Below are 17,264 nucleotides of genomic sequence, written 5' to 3'. Positions count from 1 at the left end.
TCCAACCATGGTGAATACGGCCTGGTCAAGACTTCTCTATCCTTGTCTCCTTGGGTGTAACGTCCCAACCGGTCGCCTCTATGATATTGATGCCGCATATCCAATTCACGCACTGATAGAGCATGGCCGAGACTTGATAGACGGCTCAACTAACAGGACAAGAACTCTACCCTGTGTCTGGAAGGGAGAAGCTCAGAAGGTCCATCAGATTCGAGGCAGGGGAATCAAAGCCTCTTGATAAGAACCGAGGAACTTGCACATGTGTATATGTCGGGGTGCGGTCTATAAACGGCTGCGATCCCCTCTGGGAAACGTGAAAGGCTCCCAACGGGCTGTGAGTCTTCCATCAGGCCTCTCAACCTCTCAACCTCCCAAGCTCTGTCTTCATTACTCATTCAAACTATCCAAAATTGCTACTCTTTTTCACAATGGATACCAAGAAGGAAGCTGTTTCCGTCGTCAATGATGGTTCAAGCACCGAAGGGAGCACTCCTGCCGCGGGAGAGACGACCCCATTGTCTCGCCCAGATCCAGGCCTTGCGAAAAGCTTACAGTCTCGCCATCTCATCTTCTTCTCACTCGGCTCCTCAATCGGCCTTGGGCTCTGGCTGGGATCGGGTGCCACGCTGGCGAAAGGTGGCCCCGTGAGTAACGTGTTGGGCTTCCTCTTGGCCGGACTCATCTCTTGGGCCGTTGCACAGGCTGTCGGGGAGATGGCCTGCAACTACCCGATCCCTTCAGCCTTTCCACGGTGGACAGAAAAATTCCTCGACAAAGCTCCCGCCTTCGCCCTGGGCTGGGCATACTGGATGTCGTCCACCCTCGTGCTGGCGGCTGAGATCCAAGGTGCGTGTAATGTGATCCGATACTGGACCGACTCCCTGCATGTCTCGGTGTGGGTGACTATTTTCCTGGCCATTATTCTCTTCGTCAACATATTCCACGTCAAGATCTTTGGCGAGGTGGAATTTGTCGCTTCCATCATCAAGTTCTTCTGGATTTTTGTGGTCATCATCATGTTCATTGTGATCACCGCTGGGGGTGCGCCCAACCATACCACCATCGGCTTCCGGTACTGGCGGGAAACACCCTTCATCAACGGATTCAAAGGATTCCTTAACGGCCTGCACAACTGCATTTTCTCCATGGCCGGCACTGAATTCATTGGCCTGACAGCCGCAGAAGCTCGGAATCCCAGGAAGTCGGTCCCCAGAGCGGTCAACACCATCTGGATCCGACTCGGGCTGTTCTACATCGGCGGTTCCTTCGTCACAACGTTGTGCGTGGACCCCCACGACCATGACTTGTTTGGTGCCCCGGGCACTAACGCCAGTCCCTTCGTCATCGCCATGCTGCGGGCTGGTCTTCCTAATGCCGCTCATGTCATGAACGCCATCATCTTGCTCAGCGTCCTATCCTGCGGAAACGCGTTGGCGTATGCTAGCTCCAGAACTCCGATCGGACTGGCACAAATTGGCATGGCTCCGAAAATCTTCCTGAAAACAGACAGCAAGGGACGCCCGTGGCCAAGCATCATCATGACATTCGTTATTGGTGGAGGCATCTCCTACCTCAACGCTACCGAGAGTTCCTACGAGGTCTATGCGTGGTTGGCGCATCTTGTCGGTCTCTGCGCACTGTTCAACTGGTCGATGCTCTTCACCAACCACATTCGTTTCCGCAAAGCGTGGAAGACTCAAGGCTACACAAAGGCCGATCTCCCCTGGGCCACCAAGTACTTCCCGTGGTCCTCCTTCATGGGACTCGGGCTATGCCTCTTGCTCGTCGTCAACGAATTTTACCTTGCCGTGTGGCCTCTGGGACTGCCATCTTCGGCCGAGAATTTCTTCTCCAAGTACGTCTCCATCATTGTCATCGGCTGCATGTACATTGGCGCCAAGATCTATTTCCGTGGCCCATTGTACCTCAAGAGTGATCAAGTCGATCTCATCAGCGAGCGCCGCATATATTCGGTCGAGGACCTCGAAGAGGGCGACGAAAGGAGGACGTTTGCAACGATCAAGGACTTGGTGACAAAACCAATGAAGAAGATGGGCAGTTGAGATCACGGCAATCGCAATCCAGGCTAGAGTAAGATGGGACATCTTCACAGATTGACGTTGTGGGAGAGAGATTAAAGCAGCGCTAGGGACTGACTGGCGATGTAGGGTTACTGGGGGCCTGTCGTGGTGACGAAGCAGCGCTTTTGCTTGTATTTTGCTGTCTGTAGTTGAACATATACGTCTGGTGGTAAATTTGATTCAGTCATATCCGGCGATTTGACACATGTCCTCGTGCTCCTAACTCACCATGTAAAGCCGAGATGCTAGATCGCTGGCGCCTAGCACTGAAGAGAATATTGGCGGGAATCTCAGCAAGAACTGAACTCGAGCCGAACCCGATATCCCAATGAAACTGTCTCGTTGGACCGAGTATCTGGACCTGCGCGTGCCACACCGTGGACGTTGATAATTGCAAAGACCCATGTGCTATGCGATTCACCCTGTCCAAGGTAGACTACCAATACATAACGACTTGACGTGTTGAGAAGGGAGGGGGGGAAATGACTCGATGGGGGATAGAATCTTGCCTAGTAGAGGAAATGGTTTCTCCACTTTTTACTCTCACATGTGGTAAGCGCGTGGGATACTAACCTTGTTAGGACTAGTCGACCAGTCGCTTTTGCTGCGAGTAACGAGTACCGAGTATATTGCCTGACTGACCTCCTGACAGATACTCTGAGATGTAGTGCCTATCAGTGTTCTGCCTAGGGCGATATATCTGATTCCGGTGTAGACCCGCTGGGTGCCAGTCGGGTTGACTATCTGTGATGACTTGTTTGCTACCTTGACTATCTACTAATACTGCCGGTCACTACGACAAGACTCCATATTCACGTGCAGAAACAAAAGACCGCAGTTCTATACGGAGCCGTCCCACGCTTCTAGATCTGCCTCTTTAGTGGCAGATCCTTTATGATGCCCTTTCTCTCCTTGGTCCTCCACTGAAGCGCCTTCATCAGTTCATAGACTAGTTTCAAGGTGGGAGCCTCGACCCCCTTGCTCTGCGCGGCCCTAAGCGGTTCACCCAGGATATTTTCATACTCGCTCAGATTGCCCTGTTAGGCGAACAAGAGAACAAAGGTCAGCGGTGCCAATCAACGCGGGTCGATGAGACCGTGGAACGTACCTTGGCTACGTCCTGCATCATACTGGGCTCGAAATAGTCGTCAATGGCCTCGGCGTTGACAACGCTCTCAATCAGGTTGGGGTCCAGCTCGACGCCGTGTGCGCCGGCCACTGCCACGACCTCGTGCATCAGAGGTCTTATCAGGCCATCGATGGGGGACTTGGACAGCCTGAGGCGGCCGCTGTCTAATTGCGTGATGGCGCAGACAGGGTTATAGCTAGCGTTGTACATCAGCTTCCTCCATCGGCGCCATGTCACCGTGTCGTCTAGCTTGCACTGCACTTTCCCGCCCGCGTTGTAGATCTCGACGAAACGCTTGGCCGCCGCCACACCCTCTTCTTCAGGAATTGTAGGGTGCGTAAAGGGCCCGACGAAGACGCGGTCGGGGTCGTTCTGCCAGATATGGCCATGAGTGGTCTCCTTTGCGCCAATGTGCGAAATCCCCGAGAGAACAATGTTGGTGGGATATGCTAGCTGCACTGGATGCTCAATGTTCAGGCCATTCTGGACGAGAACGATCACCGTGTGTCCTGGAGTTACAGCAGGAGCGATGACCTGCGCAACGGTCGGTGGTACGTCCGGAATGTTCTTCGTGGTAACGACGATGAAATCGAAAGGGTGCATGCCATTCTGAACAGCTGGGACGGCGTTGACAACTGTCTCAAGCAAAAGGGGTGACCATTAGCCTGGTTAAAGGAGCCACGCGAGCAAACTTCTACTTGGAGTGAAGCCATGAAACGGAGCAAGTTGGCGACTTACTGGCAGTGGGCTTCCATCCCGATACTTTGCCATGATCAACCGAGTCGAAACTGAATCCCTTTTCCACAACAGCAGCATAGTTGGATCGCAGCACGGCCGTCACGCTGGCCTGTCCGCCGGATTCAAGGGCGTATACTCCCATGGTTCCCACCCCGCCGGAGCCAACGAGGAGAACATTCGCCTTACCTGCCATCTTCTGTTCTTGTAAGATTGGTTATGAACAGCGTCTGTTGGGTGTCTCTCCTGTTGCACCTTCTCCTGGTCTTGATATAGACCGTTGGCGCTTCAAGAGGAGAGGGGCTTAAGATGAAGGAACGTGGACGAAATGTTGGCAGGACAACTGACAAACTGCTGCTTGTCATAATCTTGTCGCGCGTAGACGCTTCATCAACACGACCAGCTGCTGATCTCAAATGGGTTAGCCCCATCGTCGTTGGTCGGCGTTCGGTCGTGCTATCTATCTTCCCTGATGGGTGGAGCTCCGATCAAGCCAACCCATGAGATACTATCTCGGGGCCGAGAGCACGACAGACCAAGTACTTTCTAGCCCCCAGTAGTAGCTCTCAACACCCAGTTTAAGCACTCTAAACAAATGAGCTACTATGGCCCCATGACAGGGCGTATTGCTTCCCAAACGGCCTCCGAGAGACAACCTCGGTCAGGAATTCCAGAGGCTCTCCTTGATATGGCATAGTGGTAATAGGAGAGGTAAACGGGGTTGCTTTCATCAAGCACACAAATTTAAGTATCCACCACGAAGCTCGCACAGAGAATCATGGCCCACCATTCCAGCTGCCGGCTTCCGCCCTGCGGCAAATGCTGACTGTTCTAGGTCAGATATATTGCCAGCAGAGAACTCCCATGCCCGTGGGAGAAAGTGCAAGAAATGATATTATAATGCATCTTGCTCCGAACGGCTCATTCCCCGCTGTGGTGCAACAAACATAATGCTAATCAACAACAAGAGTTGCTTGCCTGTAGTCGCCGAGACTGACCGCCTTCCCATCGACATGGATACGCCAATGGACGCCGAGAAAGGCCAGAGCCACGGCGGAGCAGAGAGCGAACAAGTTGTGTCCATGAGCCAAGAGGCGTCTTCTTTCGAGGCATGTTGTTATAATTCTGACCTGGATTGGATGTTCAGCTATCAAGAGCTGACTAACACTTGTTCTTACGCCAGGTGACCTGGGAAGGGATAGATGATTCTGACCGCCCATTGAATTGGTCCGCGAGGCAAAAATGGACGTTGGTGCTGCTCGCGTCTGCTTCAAGCTTCGCAACCCTCTCCGGAGGTACGATGATGGCACCAGGAGTGCAGGATATAAGCCGCGCGTTGGACCTCAATGTTGAGACCACTCAGCTGAGTCTCTCCATCTTCGTCGTATGGTATGGCTTCGGGCCTATGTTCATTGCTCCAATGACAGACATCTATGGGAGAAGACCAGTCTGGTTGGCGACGGGACTGTGGTTCTCCATCTGGAATATGGTATGCGGATTCAGTCACAATAAGTCTCTCCTCATCGTGGGACGCTTATTAGCAGGTCTAGGCGCCAGTTCGAGCTTCGGCGTAAGTGAATCTGGAGATGGATGATGTCCCAACGCAAACGGGCTGACGGGCTGACCATCCGATCGTGATATAGATCTCCAATCCAATCGTGAGCGACTGTTTTCCCCCTGCGAAGCGAGGCCGAGCGTTGGGAATTGCCACGACCATGCCTCTCCTCGGCCCTGCTTTTGGCCCCATCATCGGAGGCATTCTCATACAGGCTGCCGGATGGCGTTGGCTTTTCTGGACACTGTCAATATTTCTTGCGACCATACTCATTCTCGGGTATTGGCTATTTTATGAGAGTTCCAACAACACTATATTGAAGCGCAAGGCAGCCATGCTGCGCAAAACAACGGGAGACAACCGATACCACGCGGCAGGGGAACTTGAGTCCGGGAAGGCCAAGCTCACTCGGAGCTTTGCTCTGCCATTCCGGATGCTTTGCTTCGAGCCCGCCATTCAGATCATCGCCGGGTATCTATCGGTCAACTTTGGCACTGCCTACCTTGTCATGACAACCTTCGCGAGCCTATTTGTCGATGAATATGGGTTTTCCGCTCGAGCAGCCGGCCTGCAGTACATTTCCGTTGCGATCGGTTTCCTGGGTGGTGCTCACCTGGGTGGTCTGGCCATGGATATAATTTACAAGAGGCTCAGGAAGGCTGGATCTGCTGAGGCTGCACCTGAGGTCCGGGTCCCGCTGATGCTTCCTGCCGGCATCATCTCGGCTGTCGGTCTTTTCTGGTACGGTTGGTCGGCGCAAGCGAAGGTGTTTTGGTTAGTCCCAGACATCGGCATCGCGGTGTTCAGCTTCGGTAACGTCATGACGACGCAGTTATCGCAAGCGTATGTGATGGACGCCTTCGCGGGATCGGTGGCCTCGGGCGCTGCTGCAAGCCAGGTACTCAGAAGTGTGACTGCGTTCGCATTCCCGATCTTCGCCCCGGTGATGTACCAAAATCTGGGATATGGGTGGGGTAACAGCATTCTGGCATTTTTATCCCTGTTTCTAGGTTTGGCCGGTCCAGGGGTCCTGTGGGTGTATGGCGCGCATCTCAGGGCAAAGTAGAGATCTAGAGCCCACATTTCCATTTCGACGTCTGTGGATTGAGGCATCTACCGAATACTGATATTCTTTTGCGACTGGAGTTGGCAGGTCCTAATATGACTTCGGCCCGTAGCCTGATCAATTACCAGCCAAGTGACTTTGCCTGACGTGAAGCTTCGGTCCCGAAGCCTCGTCTTGGCGTGCTTGGCATTCCATATAAAGCCAAGCCAAGCCAAGCCAAGGTCTTATCTGTGGTTGAACAGCATAACACAACAGGTGAGAAACAGCACAGTCATCCGTCAGCATTATGATTCTGGATGGACAATCCCTGAGGAAGTATTGCTCAGTTCTTGTAGTGGTAAATCAAGATCTATCTTGGAATGCTTTGCAGATATCCACAGCTAAACCTCTACACATTGATAGAGGTAAACTAACCATCCACTGATTGTACCACCTTACCCCTGCCACAGATACACAATGTACGATCTAGTGATAGTTGGAGCAGGTGAGTCGCTTGTGGCGCCAGGATCAACGAAACACTGTTAAACTCTCGGAAAAGGCATTCATGGGCTTATCATGGCCAAAACCTATCTGGATGTCTATCCAAGAGCTCGCCTGTTGGTACTGGATTCGGCGGAATCCATTGGAGGGACATGGTCGGAAAATCGACTCTACCCGGGCCTCCACTCCAACAACCTTGTAGGATCTTATGAGTTCTCGGACTTCCCTCTCGACCGAGTCGCATTGGGACTCAGCACTGGAAGTCACATACCGGGTCCGAAGCTGCACCTATACCTTCAGGCCTTTGCAGCTGAATTTGATTTGAGCAGGCGCACGAAGCTGAACTCCAAGGTTGAGGTTGTCGAGCGTCTGGCTCCGAATAAATGGAAAGTCAGTTATAAAGGTGCATCCAATTCGACTGAGAGCGTGGAGACGAACAAGCTCGTCATTGCAACTGGCCTCACGAACAATCCATTCCTGCCTCAATTTCCCGGTCAAGACGAGTTTGAGGCTCCCCTCTTCCACGTGAGAGATCTCAAGGATCGTGTGGATGGACTGGTACAATCCGCCACGAACATCCTCCTGCTTGGAGGGTCCAAGTCTTCGTATGATGTGGCCTACGCCTTTGCTTCACAAGGGGTAACGGTTGACTGGGTTATTCGCGAGTCCGGCCATGGTGCCAATTGGATGTCTCCATCTCTTGTTACGCCTTTCAAAAAGAGACTTGAAGGTCTGGTCGGCGTCCGGTTCTTCACCTGGTTCAGCCCGTGCATCTGGGGTGCCCAGGACGGCTTCGGGTGGGTTCGCAAGCTGCTACATGGTACCTGGATCGGAAGATTCTTTGTGGACAGGTTCTGGGACATTCTGACCGCCGATCTTGATGAGCGAACGGGATACAATAAACATCCCGAGACCGCAAAGCTGAGGCCAAAACTTCCCACCTTTTGGCATGCCTCTTCAGTGTCCATCTTGAACTATCCCACTGACTTCTTCGAGTATGTCCGTAACGGGACCATCAAGGTTCATATTGCCGATATCGATCATCTCTCGAAACGAACAGCACATCTGAGCGATGGCACAACAGTCACGGGGGACGCCTTGATCTGTTCGACGGGCTGGCATCACCGGCCCTCTATGAAATTTCTTCCAGAAGGGATAGATGCAGAGCTGGGAATTCCACATGACTCTATCAAAACAGAATCCGACCTCGTCAATCGGGCAGACGGGGAGATTCTTAGTCGCTTTCCCCGACTGAAACACCAACCAGACACAAACCAGAATCTCAAGACTTTACAAGCAGCAACAGACGAAGGCGTCGTCAACCAGCGGCCTTTCCGGCTATATCGCTTCATGGTGCCACCTGCAAGCATTGATGATTCCTCCATCGCTTTCCTGGGTATCATTTTGACAATCCATACTGTCCCGGTCGCACAGGCCCAAGCCCTCTGGATCACGGCATACCTAAACAACCACCTCCCACCTCAGCAACACAGTCCCACGAAAAGATTTGACCCGAATGCTGTGGCCTACGAAACGATCTTGCAGACCCAGTTTGGCAGATGGCGCTATCCAGCCGCATTCGGGAAACAGTTTCCGGACTTCGTGTTTGACGCGGTACCATATATCGATATGTTGTTGAGGGATCTGGGGTTGAAGTTCAGAAGGAAGAAGAGCTGGTGGGCTGAGATCTGGCATCCGTATGGACCAGAGGACTACAGAGGCCTGGTAGATGAGTGGCGGCTCAGAATAAGTTGAGAAATGTCTGCTCTTAGGACACTCTCGACAAATCCATCGTTGTTCGATTGCGAATGGAAGTGGAAGCCTGCTGACGGATGCTGCGGTAATAAGGAGGCAAAAGTGGAAGAGACGTGTATGTCCCCAGAGGCGCCATCAGCAGAGAAAGCGACCCCATCATCTGACCATGGCGCAGCAGACCCAATATGTCTGCTCACAAGAAGCTTGGTACAGGGGCATTATTAGGTCGATGAAGCTGCACCGAATGCGAGGTTTCACTCCGCACGTGGCAACACAATGGGGTCTTGTCCTGTCAAAACTGTGAAACTGGTGCAGGGATATGTTGATCGATCGACGGTTGTCTTGCCCACAGGAGCTTTATACAAACAAACATCTCTTCCTCAAGTTATCCCTAAGTATCTACTCGTAAGCTGCACCAGTTTACGTATGTGTAGTTGTTCTCCGTGGTTTCACCGGACCAAGACACTTTAGATCGAAAAAGGTTCGCTGGAGATTGCTTAGGGAGCCCGATGTTGATATCCCTGATAAGCGAGCCTAGTGTCACCGTGCAATACGAGGAGGTAGCCATGGCACCCAGGGGTAAGACTTTGCTCCGTAAAACAAACGCGCTATTGATGGGATGACGCCTGATGACGAAAGATACAAGATGATTGGGACATAGCCGATCTGACATGTGAGCGGAGATCCATCTGGATAGAGGTGTGTGGGCGCAGGTGCGGAAAATGAAAATGCACGAGGAACCAGCTGTGTCTGCGTCATGGGTTCTGTGGAAACGGATGATTCGTCGAGGAGGACGCGATTCGAGACTGATCAAAGGCGAGGGAATTTGCAGGGGCAACGGCGGCCAGCGAAAACGTGATGGGAGTGGACGCCGTGTGTAACGAGCCAGTCTGGGACGAGGTTAGTGGAGGCGAGAAGCTCGCGGCCGGAAATTGACAATTGATTGACCAAAGGCTGTGATTGCAACTCAGATGTCACCATTGTGGCGATGCCAATCGAGGTGTTCATGGGGTTTAGAAGAGAGAGTGGCCGGAGAGAATTGTGCGTGGTTTCTGGTGAGACAAAGAAGATGCCTCCAGTTCAAGAGAACATTATGTTTGTCCGTTGTTACACATGAGCACCTGAAGTACTCGTGGGTAAGGTGGTAAGTCAACAACAATGAACTACCTAAGACAGGCCAAGGAAAATTACTTGTGGCCTGGTGGTTACCCCATAGGTATGTACCTACCTGTTCCTTCCAGGCACTGAATATACCTACTAAAGCCCACCGGGCCACCCAACAGCTGCTCGTCAGCCCACAGGCGGCCGCGAGAGCCCACTGGCTTGTTCCTGACAGTGCTTGCGATCAGCGGAGCCTTATTAGACAGCACTGCCGTTTCGCCCAAATTTCAGGCCGGGGTTGCGAAATTCAGTCCCCGCAGCCAACTCCGTTAACTTCACTAACCCTCCAGCTTGGGCTTTTCCCGGCCCCGGCTAGTCAGGGCAAGTCAGGTTAGTGGCCGCTCAACGAGAATCTCTCATACGCCTAGTAAAGCCACCCATTCGTCGGGGGCACCATGAAGAGGCCCTCCGTGGGCCCTGATCTCACCAGTAATACTACCTGTCTGGAGAAGGACTGTGCGCATTGGACCTGGAGCCTTGGCAGCCTGCAGCGTTGCTTCTCTTGTCTCCTTTGTGTCTATGCAAGATCGTTTGCTTTCAGCATCTTGTGCTGTACTTGGTACTTTGAGCAGGACCACTGTCCATCGTCTTTCCTTTCTGTCCTTCTTTGTCAATTGTTTCCAACTGCAGTCATTCTTTTGGTACCTCACCAGAGTCATTCGTTTAATTAGTCCTCCAGTTGCTGTTGCGGAATCGTGCTACGCATTCATTCCGCCGGAGTCTGGACCTCACATTGACCAACCGACGCAACCTGATGATCCCGTAACAACAAAGGCTACAGTTCTCTGCCCTTCAACATGTCATGCTAGAGTAATTGTTAATCGACGCCTTTCCCCTTGTCGGCAGACAGCAACAACTCTCTGTCTGCCCCGGTAACATGTCCTCTCCCATTCTCCCTGAGAATGAGCCGCAGATACTGCCGAGGAACCCCTTCGCTCGTCCAGGTCCCATCCCCGATATTCGGTTAGAAGGCCTCTATTTGGAGAGACCCCCTTCGCTGGTGCAAAGAGCCGAGTCGTCTTCAAGTTCATCGAGCCCGGCAACCACAACATCGTGTGGCCCAAACGACAACTCGGGCGCTTGTGAGAAATATTACGGGTCTGATGGGTCGAGTACAACTGTGCCAATCGTTCTGGCAGTAGTTATACCTTTAGCGATCGCCCTGGGTATCCTGTTATATCTGCAGAGGAGGCATGTGAAGAAGTTAAGAAGAGAAGATGCTGAAGACAAACACAAATCCCTTGATTTTGGCCTGCTCGAGGCGAAGCACAACCCTGGGGGGAAGAAGAAGGGTCGGAAAAACCCAGAGATGTCGATGGCTGAGGACAAAGAGACAGGCGGCCGACGAGCTCGTGGCTTGTCGCTTGACTTGGATGCCAATAACCCTTATCTTCTGCCGCCCGAACTGCACCACTCTAGGGAATCGCTCCATTCGCTGTCTCGCTCTATAACCACTGGTGACGATAAATATCGTGCGACTACCTTCATTCCTGATGATGGTTCCATACGGCCACCGTCAAGTCTCAGAAGCCCCGTCGACGATTCCTCAAGCTATACTGGGTCTTCTAGCCGCAGGTTTCCGTTTGACTCGAGGCAGAATTTGTTGCACAATGCCCAGGAGCCTGCGAATGTGCCACCTCCATCAGGACACCCTATTCCGGCAGAGTCGGCTCCAGGAGGCCATGGTCCTATGCCGCCGGTCAAAGCGAACACATTGCTGCCTCCTACCATACCCGACCCTATCCGTGACTCTTTTGTGAGCACGGCGAGTAGCAACGGAGCAGTGAACTCTTTGAGGGCCAGCAACAACTACCTAGGCCAATTTATTAGTGGCGGTGGATTATTTGAGGAGGAACAAGTCAAGAAGGAACCTATATCGACTGTCAAAGAAGTCCGAGCCGAGTCACCAGTTATGCAAGTCCAGGCGCCTCCCCCAGCAGTACTCAAAGACGCTCCACCCCCATTTACACCGTCCACAACTTCAACCTCGCATGGACAGAATCCTGTCGTTCCAGGCATTACGGTGGATACTCCAGAAGAACGCCAGGCACGGCTACCTCAGCTAAGCTTCATCGACTCCCAAGGCAATGGACAACATGCCGTGATCCCGAAAGAAGACCCTACTACCGCTCTAGATACATCAAAGAAGACGCCCCAGGGCAGCGACACTCGTTCAACGGAGTTCTCTGGCCCAGAGCTTTCGCATAATCAGACATCGCAAGGTCAACACCAGGCTCAACAAGAGGAAGACGATTACTACGATGAATACGAGGCTTACGGAGATCATGATCAACAATATCCTGAGGAGCATGGGTATTATGACTTCGAAGACTACGACGACTACACTGGGTACGATCCCCGTCGACTCACAATGGGGCTGCGACCATTACCCCCCGACGATCCGTCCGAAAACCCAGAACAGCGCGCCAACCGGATCAGATCATTCTACAAAGAATACTTTGATGACTCCAAACCGCAGAATCCGGTTCAAAACATGCAATATTACGATGGTGCTGAAGGCTACCACCAAGACAGCCATGGACCGGGTGCCTATCCAGATGGTTACTATGATCAGGCGGCATATTATCCACCTCGGGGCATGTCACAGAACGGCGCGTACGGGAGACATCGTGCAACGGTTTCTAACGGAAGCTATCAATCCGGCCCTAGGGCGTTTTCTTCGGCATCGGGTCGGTATGGGGGATATCCTCGCATGCCACCGCCGAAGAACCTGCCACCGCCGAAAGCGTTGAACCTCCTGCCAACGCCGGCAAAACTCAAGGAGGACACGTTTTTGCCCATAGACTTCGCTCCCCCTCAGAAAATCCACAACCAGCGATCTGGTACTCCCGATAGCCTCCGTGGAGGACTGAGGCCGTACTCGCCAGCGGTGAGGGCTCACATTCCACTCGCATCATCATTCGATGATCTGGCGGTTATACCCAGCCCGTAAGTCTTGTGTCTACCAATCCGCGGGATCTTTATGACTAACAATTATCGGCAGGCATCAATTGAGAAAGTCATCCACATTCACAGCATTGGACTTTGCACCGCCATCGCGACTCAGAGTAAACGACACTGGCACTGAGACTGGAAGTATTCGCAGCAATCGATCCGGAATATCGGCTCTCCACGTTCATAATATCCGGACCGGCGCATACCGCGTGAGTCGCATACCAAAAGAGGTTGCAGGTACCAGAGACGAGCTAGCGGCTGCATTGAAGCCGCAGTGGGATCTAAATCGATGAATGTTCTTGACGGAGTGGCGTGTATCTACATTGGACCGATATCTTTGATTCGAGACATGACTCTATATGGGACTTTTTTAAAGCATGGCGAGGGGCGTTGTCAGGAGGCTCGGGAGCTCTCGCCAGTGGCATATCGTGCCCATTCGAGGCACCGAGGCCTAGGAATCTATTTGGGACTGTCCCTATCAAAAAAGTTCACATAAAATATCAGAGTCGGGAAGCTTGTTCCCCCGCCCGAAGATCCCTGTGGTCTTCGGTGAAAACGAAACCAAAGGGCATAACCCGCGATTGGATGGTTGACCGATTCCGGGGTCGACTCTGATCCTCTTGCGGTTGTTGTGCCCTTCTACGGAATTCATGCGAGGTGCATGATGCCTCTCTTGAGCTCAGATTCTTCTTCCAAGTTTCCGCCGAATGGGCGCCGAATAGGTCAATGAGCCAAGGGAAAGTGGTTCGCGGTGCGGCAATGAGCTAGAATTGGGTAGTTGGCAGCTTTTGGCATGAGGAAGCGCAGGCGCAGAGCGGATATCAAGATCCAGATCCCAGCAAGGAGTACTCGATACTGGTAGAAATCGGCGCCCTGCAGGATTGGCATGTCCCAAAAGCCCAACATGAACCCTGGTAGGGAGCGATTGTAGTACGAGACCTTGGCGTCGGGGCAGGGTGTGTATCACATTGCCAGACGAGGGGGGCAGTATTTTCGTCGTGACAGCGGCAGTCTCACATAATCGGGTCAGTCTGTGATGCATTGAGCACTCAGATTGGAGCGTGGGAGCCGTGGAGAGGGTCCCAAAGCTGCAAAGAGCCGCCATCGAGGACTGTCGGGACGGGTGGGATGGCTGTACTTCCGCAGTCTAGGGTCCTTGGTGTCCATTATCGAGGGGATGATCATCTACTCGTAGGGAAGCAGTTATGCCCAGTTTTGGTCTCGAAAGCAGACGTTCGACCGGTACGAATCTCTGAAGGAACGGAAGTTCGGCTCTGTGATCTTTGGGGGAGATGAAAATCTTTACAAAGTGGACAAGTACCGAAGACTTTGCATGTAACGATGGTTCGGTCTCAGAGAGCTAGGCTATATTCCGTCCTTACTAGTCCTCCTAGGTACCTAAAAGACCAAGGAGTCCCAAGGGTAACAAGCTCCAGAGGCCCCTAAACTCTTTTGTCGGAGGTCATGTTCCAGCTGGTGCCAGGGCCCGCCATCCTGCAAGTTCCTGGCACCACTACTGAGTTACTGGTAAGTTTAGCATGCGGTTTACCCAATAATAATTTACACAGGCCCCACCACAACCATCACAACCCTGAGCCATGATTCCTGAACTATTGACTGTTTCCCCCTCTGCGGCCTCTTTCTGTCTCAGGCTCGCCACTTGCTGCGCCCTCCACCTTCAGCAGCTCAATTCTTCCGTCTCTCCAACGTTGAACATGTTTCCCTGCGTCTTCATCTCGGAGTCGCAGCATTATACATTCTCCCATCTTACTGTATACACCCCCTGTCGGATCTGATCCCGTTAAGAAGTCACTCCTCATCGTCATCATCATTATCTTCTCCCTGCATGTATTATTGGTCTGGCAAAGGGACCACACACAGCCCTCGCGTCCAGACACTTCAATTCGCCTTCTGTCTGCCACTACCCTTTTTTTTAAACCTGCGGCTGACGGGCAACATTGAGACTCCAACACCTTGTCACTGGAACTTCGTGATATAATAGAGTTCAATCCCTTCCAACATTTTGGAGAATATCTGGTAGACCAGTAAAGCTGGTGTGGCTACGCGTTGAACGTCTCCCATTACCTCCGCTTGTTGCGGCAGGCATTGTTTCCCATAAACACCTACTCCAGGAATTCAATCCACAATGTCGACTGGTATGGACACACGCTCCATGTGAAGGCGGCTCCAGGCTAAAAGATGATAGATACCAGCGCGACCGACTCGGTCATCACGACAATTATCGGCACGACTTCGACCAGCCTCACTACCTCGTTCTCTACCACTGTTACCGTCACAGATTCGACCTCGACCGATACCTCGATAACATCCGACACGTCCACTCCACCGCCGACTACAGTCACCTCATCCATCTCCATTCCTCCCTCGACCACAGTGGTACCTGACACCAGCACTCCTGATACGAGCCCCAGCGTCATTATTGCGACAGAAACAGTTACCCAAACACCAGCATCGACCCCAGGAGGCTCTCAGACTCCTACAGTGGTTGTTGTTACCTCCACATTCTCTCCGGATACCCCGACTTCGGACACTGCTACCGCGTCGTTAACAGTCACCCCCACCACCTCATCTCCCACACCATCAACACTGAGTGCTCCAGGCTCAAGGTCCGGATCTTCAAGTGGTCTCAGTTCCGGTGCAAAGATTGCAATAGCCGTCATCATTCCGATCGTGGTTATCGCAGCGCTATTTTTGATTGGATTCTTCTGCTGGAGGAAACGAAAGGCGAGGAAGAATGCAGAAGAACTGCGTAAGAGCGAGATGGCTGAATATGGCTTTAATCCGAACAGCGATCCGACGCTCGGAGTTGCCGCGGCTCCGTATACTGACAATCAATCTGAAGGACAAGATGACACCAGTGGATATCGCGGATGGGGAGCAACATCCTCGAATCGGAAAGCTTCAACGACGCTCGGTTCCAATGGACGAGCTGCTGGCGGTCTGGCTCTATCGGAAAGCAGCAGTCAACCTGGCGGATATGCCCCCCAGGCTTCGCCGAATGCGACCTCGGATCAATACTCTGCAGATCCCTTGATGAACGGTCATCCAGAAAGCGGAGACGGCGTTGCAGCCTTGGGGACTGCGGGAGCGCTCAATCGGAATCGCAGTGGGACAGGAGACATTCGCCGCGGTCCATCTAACGCTTCCTCGGCATACTCTGAAGGCCACCACTCTGAGGCATCTTCAGAAGCGCCTCAAATGCCTGGCCCATACTATCAGGAAGAAGTCCCTTATAATATATATAACGAAGCAAACGCCAGCCATGGCCCGTATGGCGATGGTTCATACGGAGGTACTGGAACGCAACCCGTTATACGTGACAACCAAGCCCGAAGGAACACTCGCATCGAGCGAGCACCGACATTCCCGCAAGCCCAAGGCGGGATCGCACAGAATTTCTAAAAGCCAACATCACCTGGCCATTAGGCCCACTCTTCCTCTTCTGTTGGATTCTACCGTCTTTTTTGAACTTGGGTTTGTGGGAGGTATACTCCTTTTGGAAAAAGCATTTGGGCAGATCTCTTCGGATTGATCTCCTTCACAATTTCTTTATATTTATACCCTACTCTGTTACCCTCGCCGGAATCTGACGAATTTCTTATGGATCATGGGACATTAAGCCTGAACCTGGAGTTAAGTGACTGGTCATCCAACCGTATCATCCCCGGGTTCTCAATGGCAGTATACACACATCTCATCAGCTCGACTTTGAGCATGTAATTAAGGTGACACGGAGGGGGGCAGAGTGTGAAAGATAAGAGAGCAGCAACGTGGTTGAAACGGGTGTTGGACAGGTCCATGTACTCGTATCTACATATGTAGATAAGTTGTGGCAGAACTGCCTCGGGAGAGAAGTGCATTATGTTGCTGCTGCTACTAATACAGACTCACGAGAGTGAGCATCCACAAGGACTCGTCATATTTTGGCCTCTGTACTCATTCCTATTCACAACTGCTAATGAATCCTGAAATTCCGATGAGGCTGAGATATCAGCGCTAATCTTATCGATAAGCGGTGCCTTGCTTCGCACCTCATCATAGTTCGGCATGTGTATAATATATTTACTGGAAGAATCAGAGGCTTTCCATATCGGCCTTGACTCACTCCGTCGTCTACAAGATCCTAGGTACAGCCAACTATAGCTCTCGACCAGTTCGAGGCCACATCTCCGCCTTTTGAAGTCCTGAACATCCTCGCAATCTAAACGGAGCGTCTCCGGTTTCCACGCAGGTTTCGGGGGCCACACGCTTGAGTCATCAACGCAATGTCTCTTTTTGTGTTTTGACCCGTGCGTGACTCACTTGTGATCCCGACATCGTTGTCGA

The 17,264-nt window shown here is 52.3% G+C and overlaps 6 protein-coding genes across 6 annotated transcripts; 5 read left to right on the top strand and 1 right to left on the bottom strand.

Annotated features, from left to right (window-relative positions):
- Nucleotides 1-428: 428 nt before the first annotated feature.
- On the top strand, nt 429-2,063 carry AYO21_10487 (hypothetical protein; the record flags this gene model as incomplete). Its single annotated transcript, XM_022660404.1, has 1 exon — nt 429-2,063. The coding sequence occupies one exon, from the start codon at nt 429-431 to the stop codon at nt 2,061-2,063; it is 1,635 nt and encodes a 544-aa protein (XP_022507299.1).
- An 881-nt stretch (nt 2,064-2,944) lies between these two features.
- Nucleotides 2,945-4,141, bottom strand: AYO21_10486 (hypothetical protein; the record flags this gene model as incomplete). The annotated part of the gene is made up of 3 exons (XM_022660403.1): nt 2,945-3,118; nt 3,190-3,845; nt 3,949-4,141. The coding sequence occupies 3 exons, from the start codon at nt 4,139-4,141 to the stop codon at nt 2,945-2,947; spliced, it is 1,023 nt and encodes a 340-aa protein (XP_022507298.1).
- Nucleotides 4,142-5,248: 1,107 nt separating this feature from the next.
- AYO21_10485 (hypothetical protein) lies at nt 5,249-6,566 on the top strand (the record flags this gene model as incomplete). The annotated part of the gene is made up of 2 exons (XM_022660402.1): nt 5,249-5,515; nt 5,589-6,566. 2 exons carry the CDS (start codon nt 5,249-5,251, stop codon nt 6,564-6,566), a joined length of 1,245 nt encoding a protein of 414 aa, XP_022507297.1.
- Nucleotides 6,567-7,022: 456 nt separating this feature from the next.
- Nucleotides 7,023-8,801, top strand: AYO21_10484 (hypothetical protein; the record flags this gene model as incomplete). Its single annotated transcript, XM_022660401.1, has 2 exons — nt 7,023-7,050; nt 7,105-8,801. The coding sequence occupies 2 exons, from the start codon at nt 7,023-7,025 to the stop codon at nt 8,799-8,801; spliced, it is 1,725 nt and encodes a 574-aa protein (XP_022507296.1).
- A 2,038-nt stretch (nt 8,802-10,839) lies between these two features.
- AYO21_10483 (hypothetical protein) lies at nt 10,840-13,210 on the top strand (the record flags this gene model as incomplete). Its single annotated transcript, XM_022660400.1, has 2 exons — nt 10,840-12,911; nt 12,967-13,210. The coding sequence occupies 2 exons, from the start codon at nt 10,840-10,842 to the stop codon at nt 13,208-13,210; spliced, it is 2,316 nt and encodes a 771-aa protein (XP_022507295.1).
- A 1,906-nt stretch (nt 13,211-15,116) lies between these two features.
- Nucleotides 15,117-16,340, top strand: AYO21_10482 (hypothetical protein; the record flags this gene model as incomplete). Its single annotated transcript, XM_022660399.1, has 1 exon — nt 15,117-16,340. The coding sequence occupies one exon, from the start codon at nt 15,117-15,119 to the stop codon at nt 16,338-16,340; it is 1,224 nt and encodes a 407-aa protein (XP_022507294.1).
- Nucleotides 16,341-17,264: the final 924 nt, after the last annotated feature.

This window comes from Fonsecaea monophora, assembly GCF_001642475.1.
Source record: "Fonsecaea monophora strain CBS 269.37 chromosome Unknown Scaff121, whole genome shotgun sequence".
Lineage (NCBI taxonomy): Eukaryota > Fungi > Ascomycota > Eurotiomycetes > Chaetothyriales > Herpotrichiellaceae > Fonsecaea > Fonsecaea monophora.
This window is presented reverse-complemented; position numbering and strand designations above follow the sequence as displayed.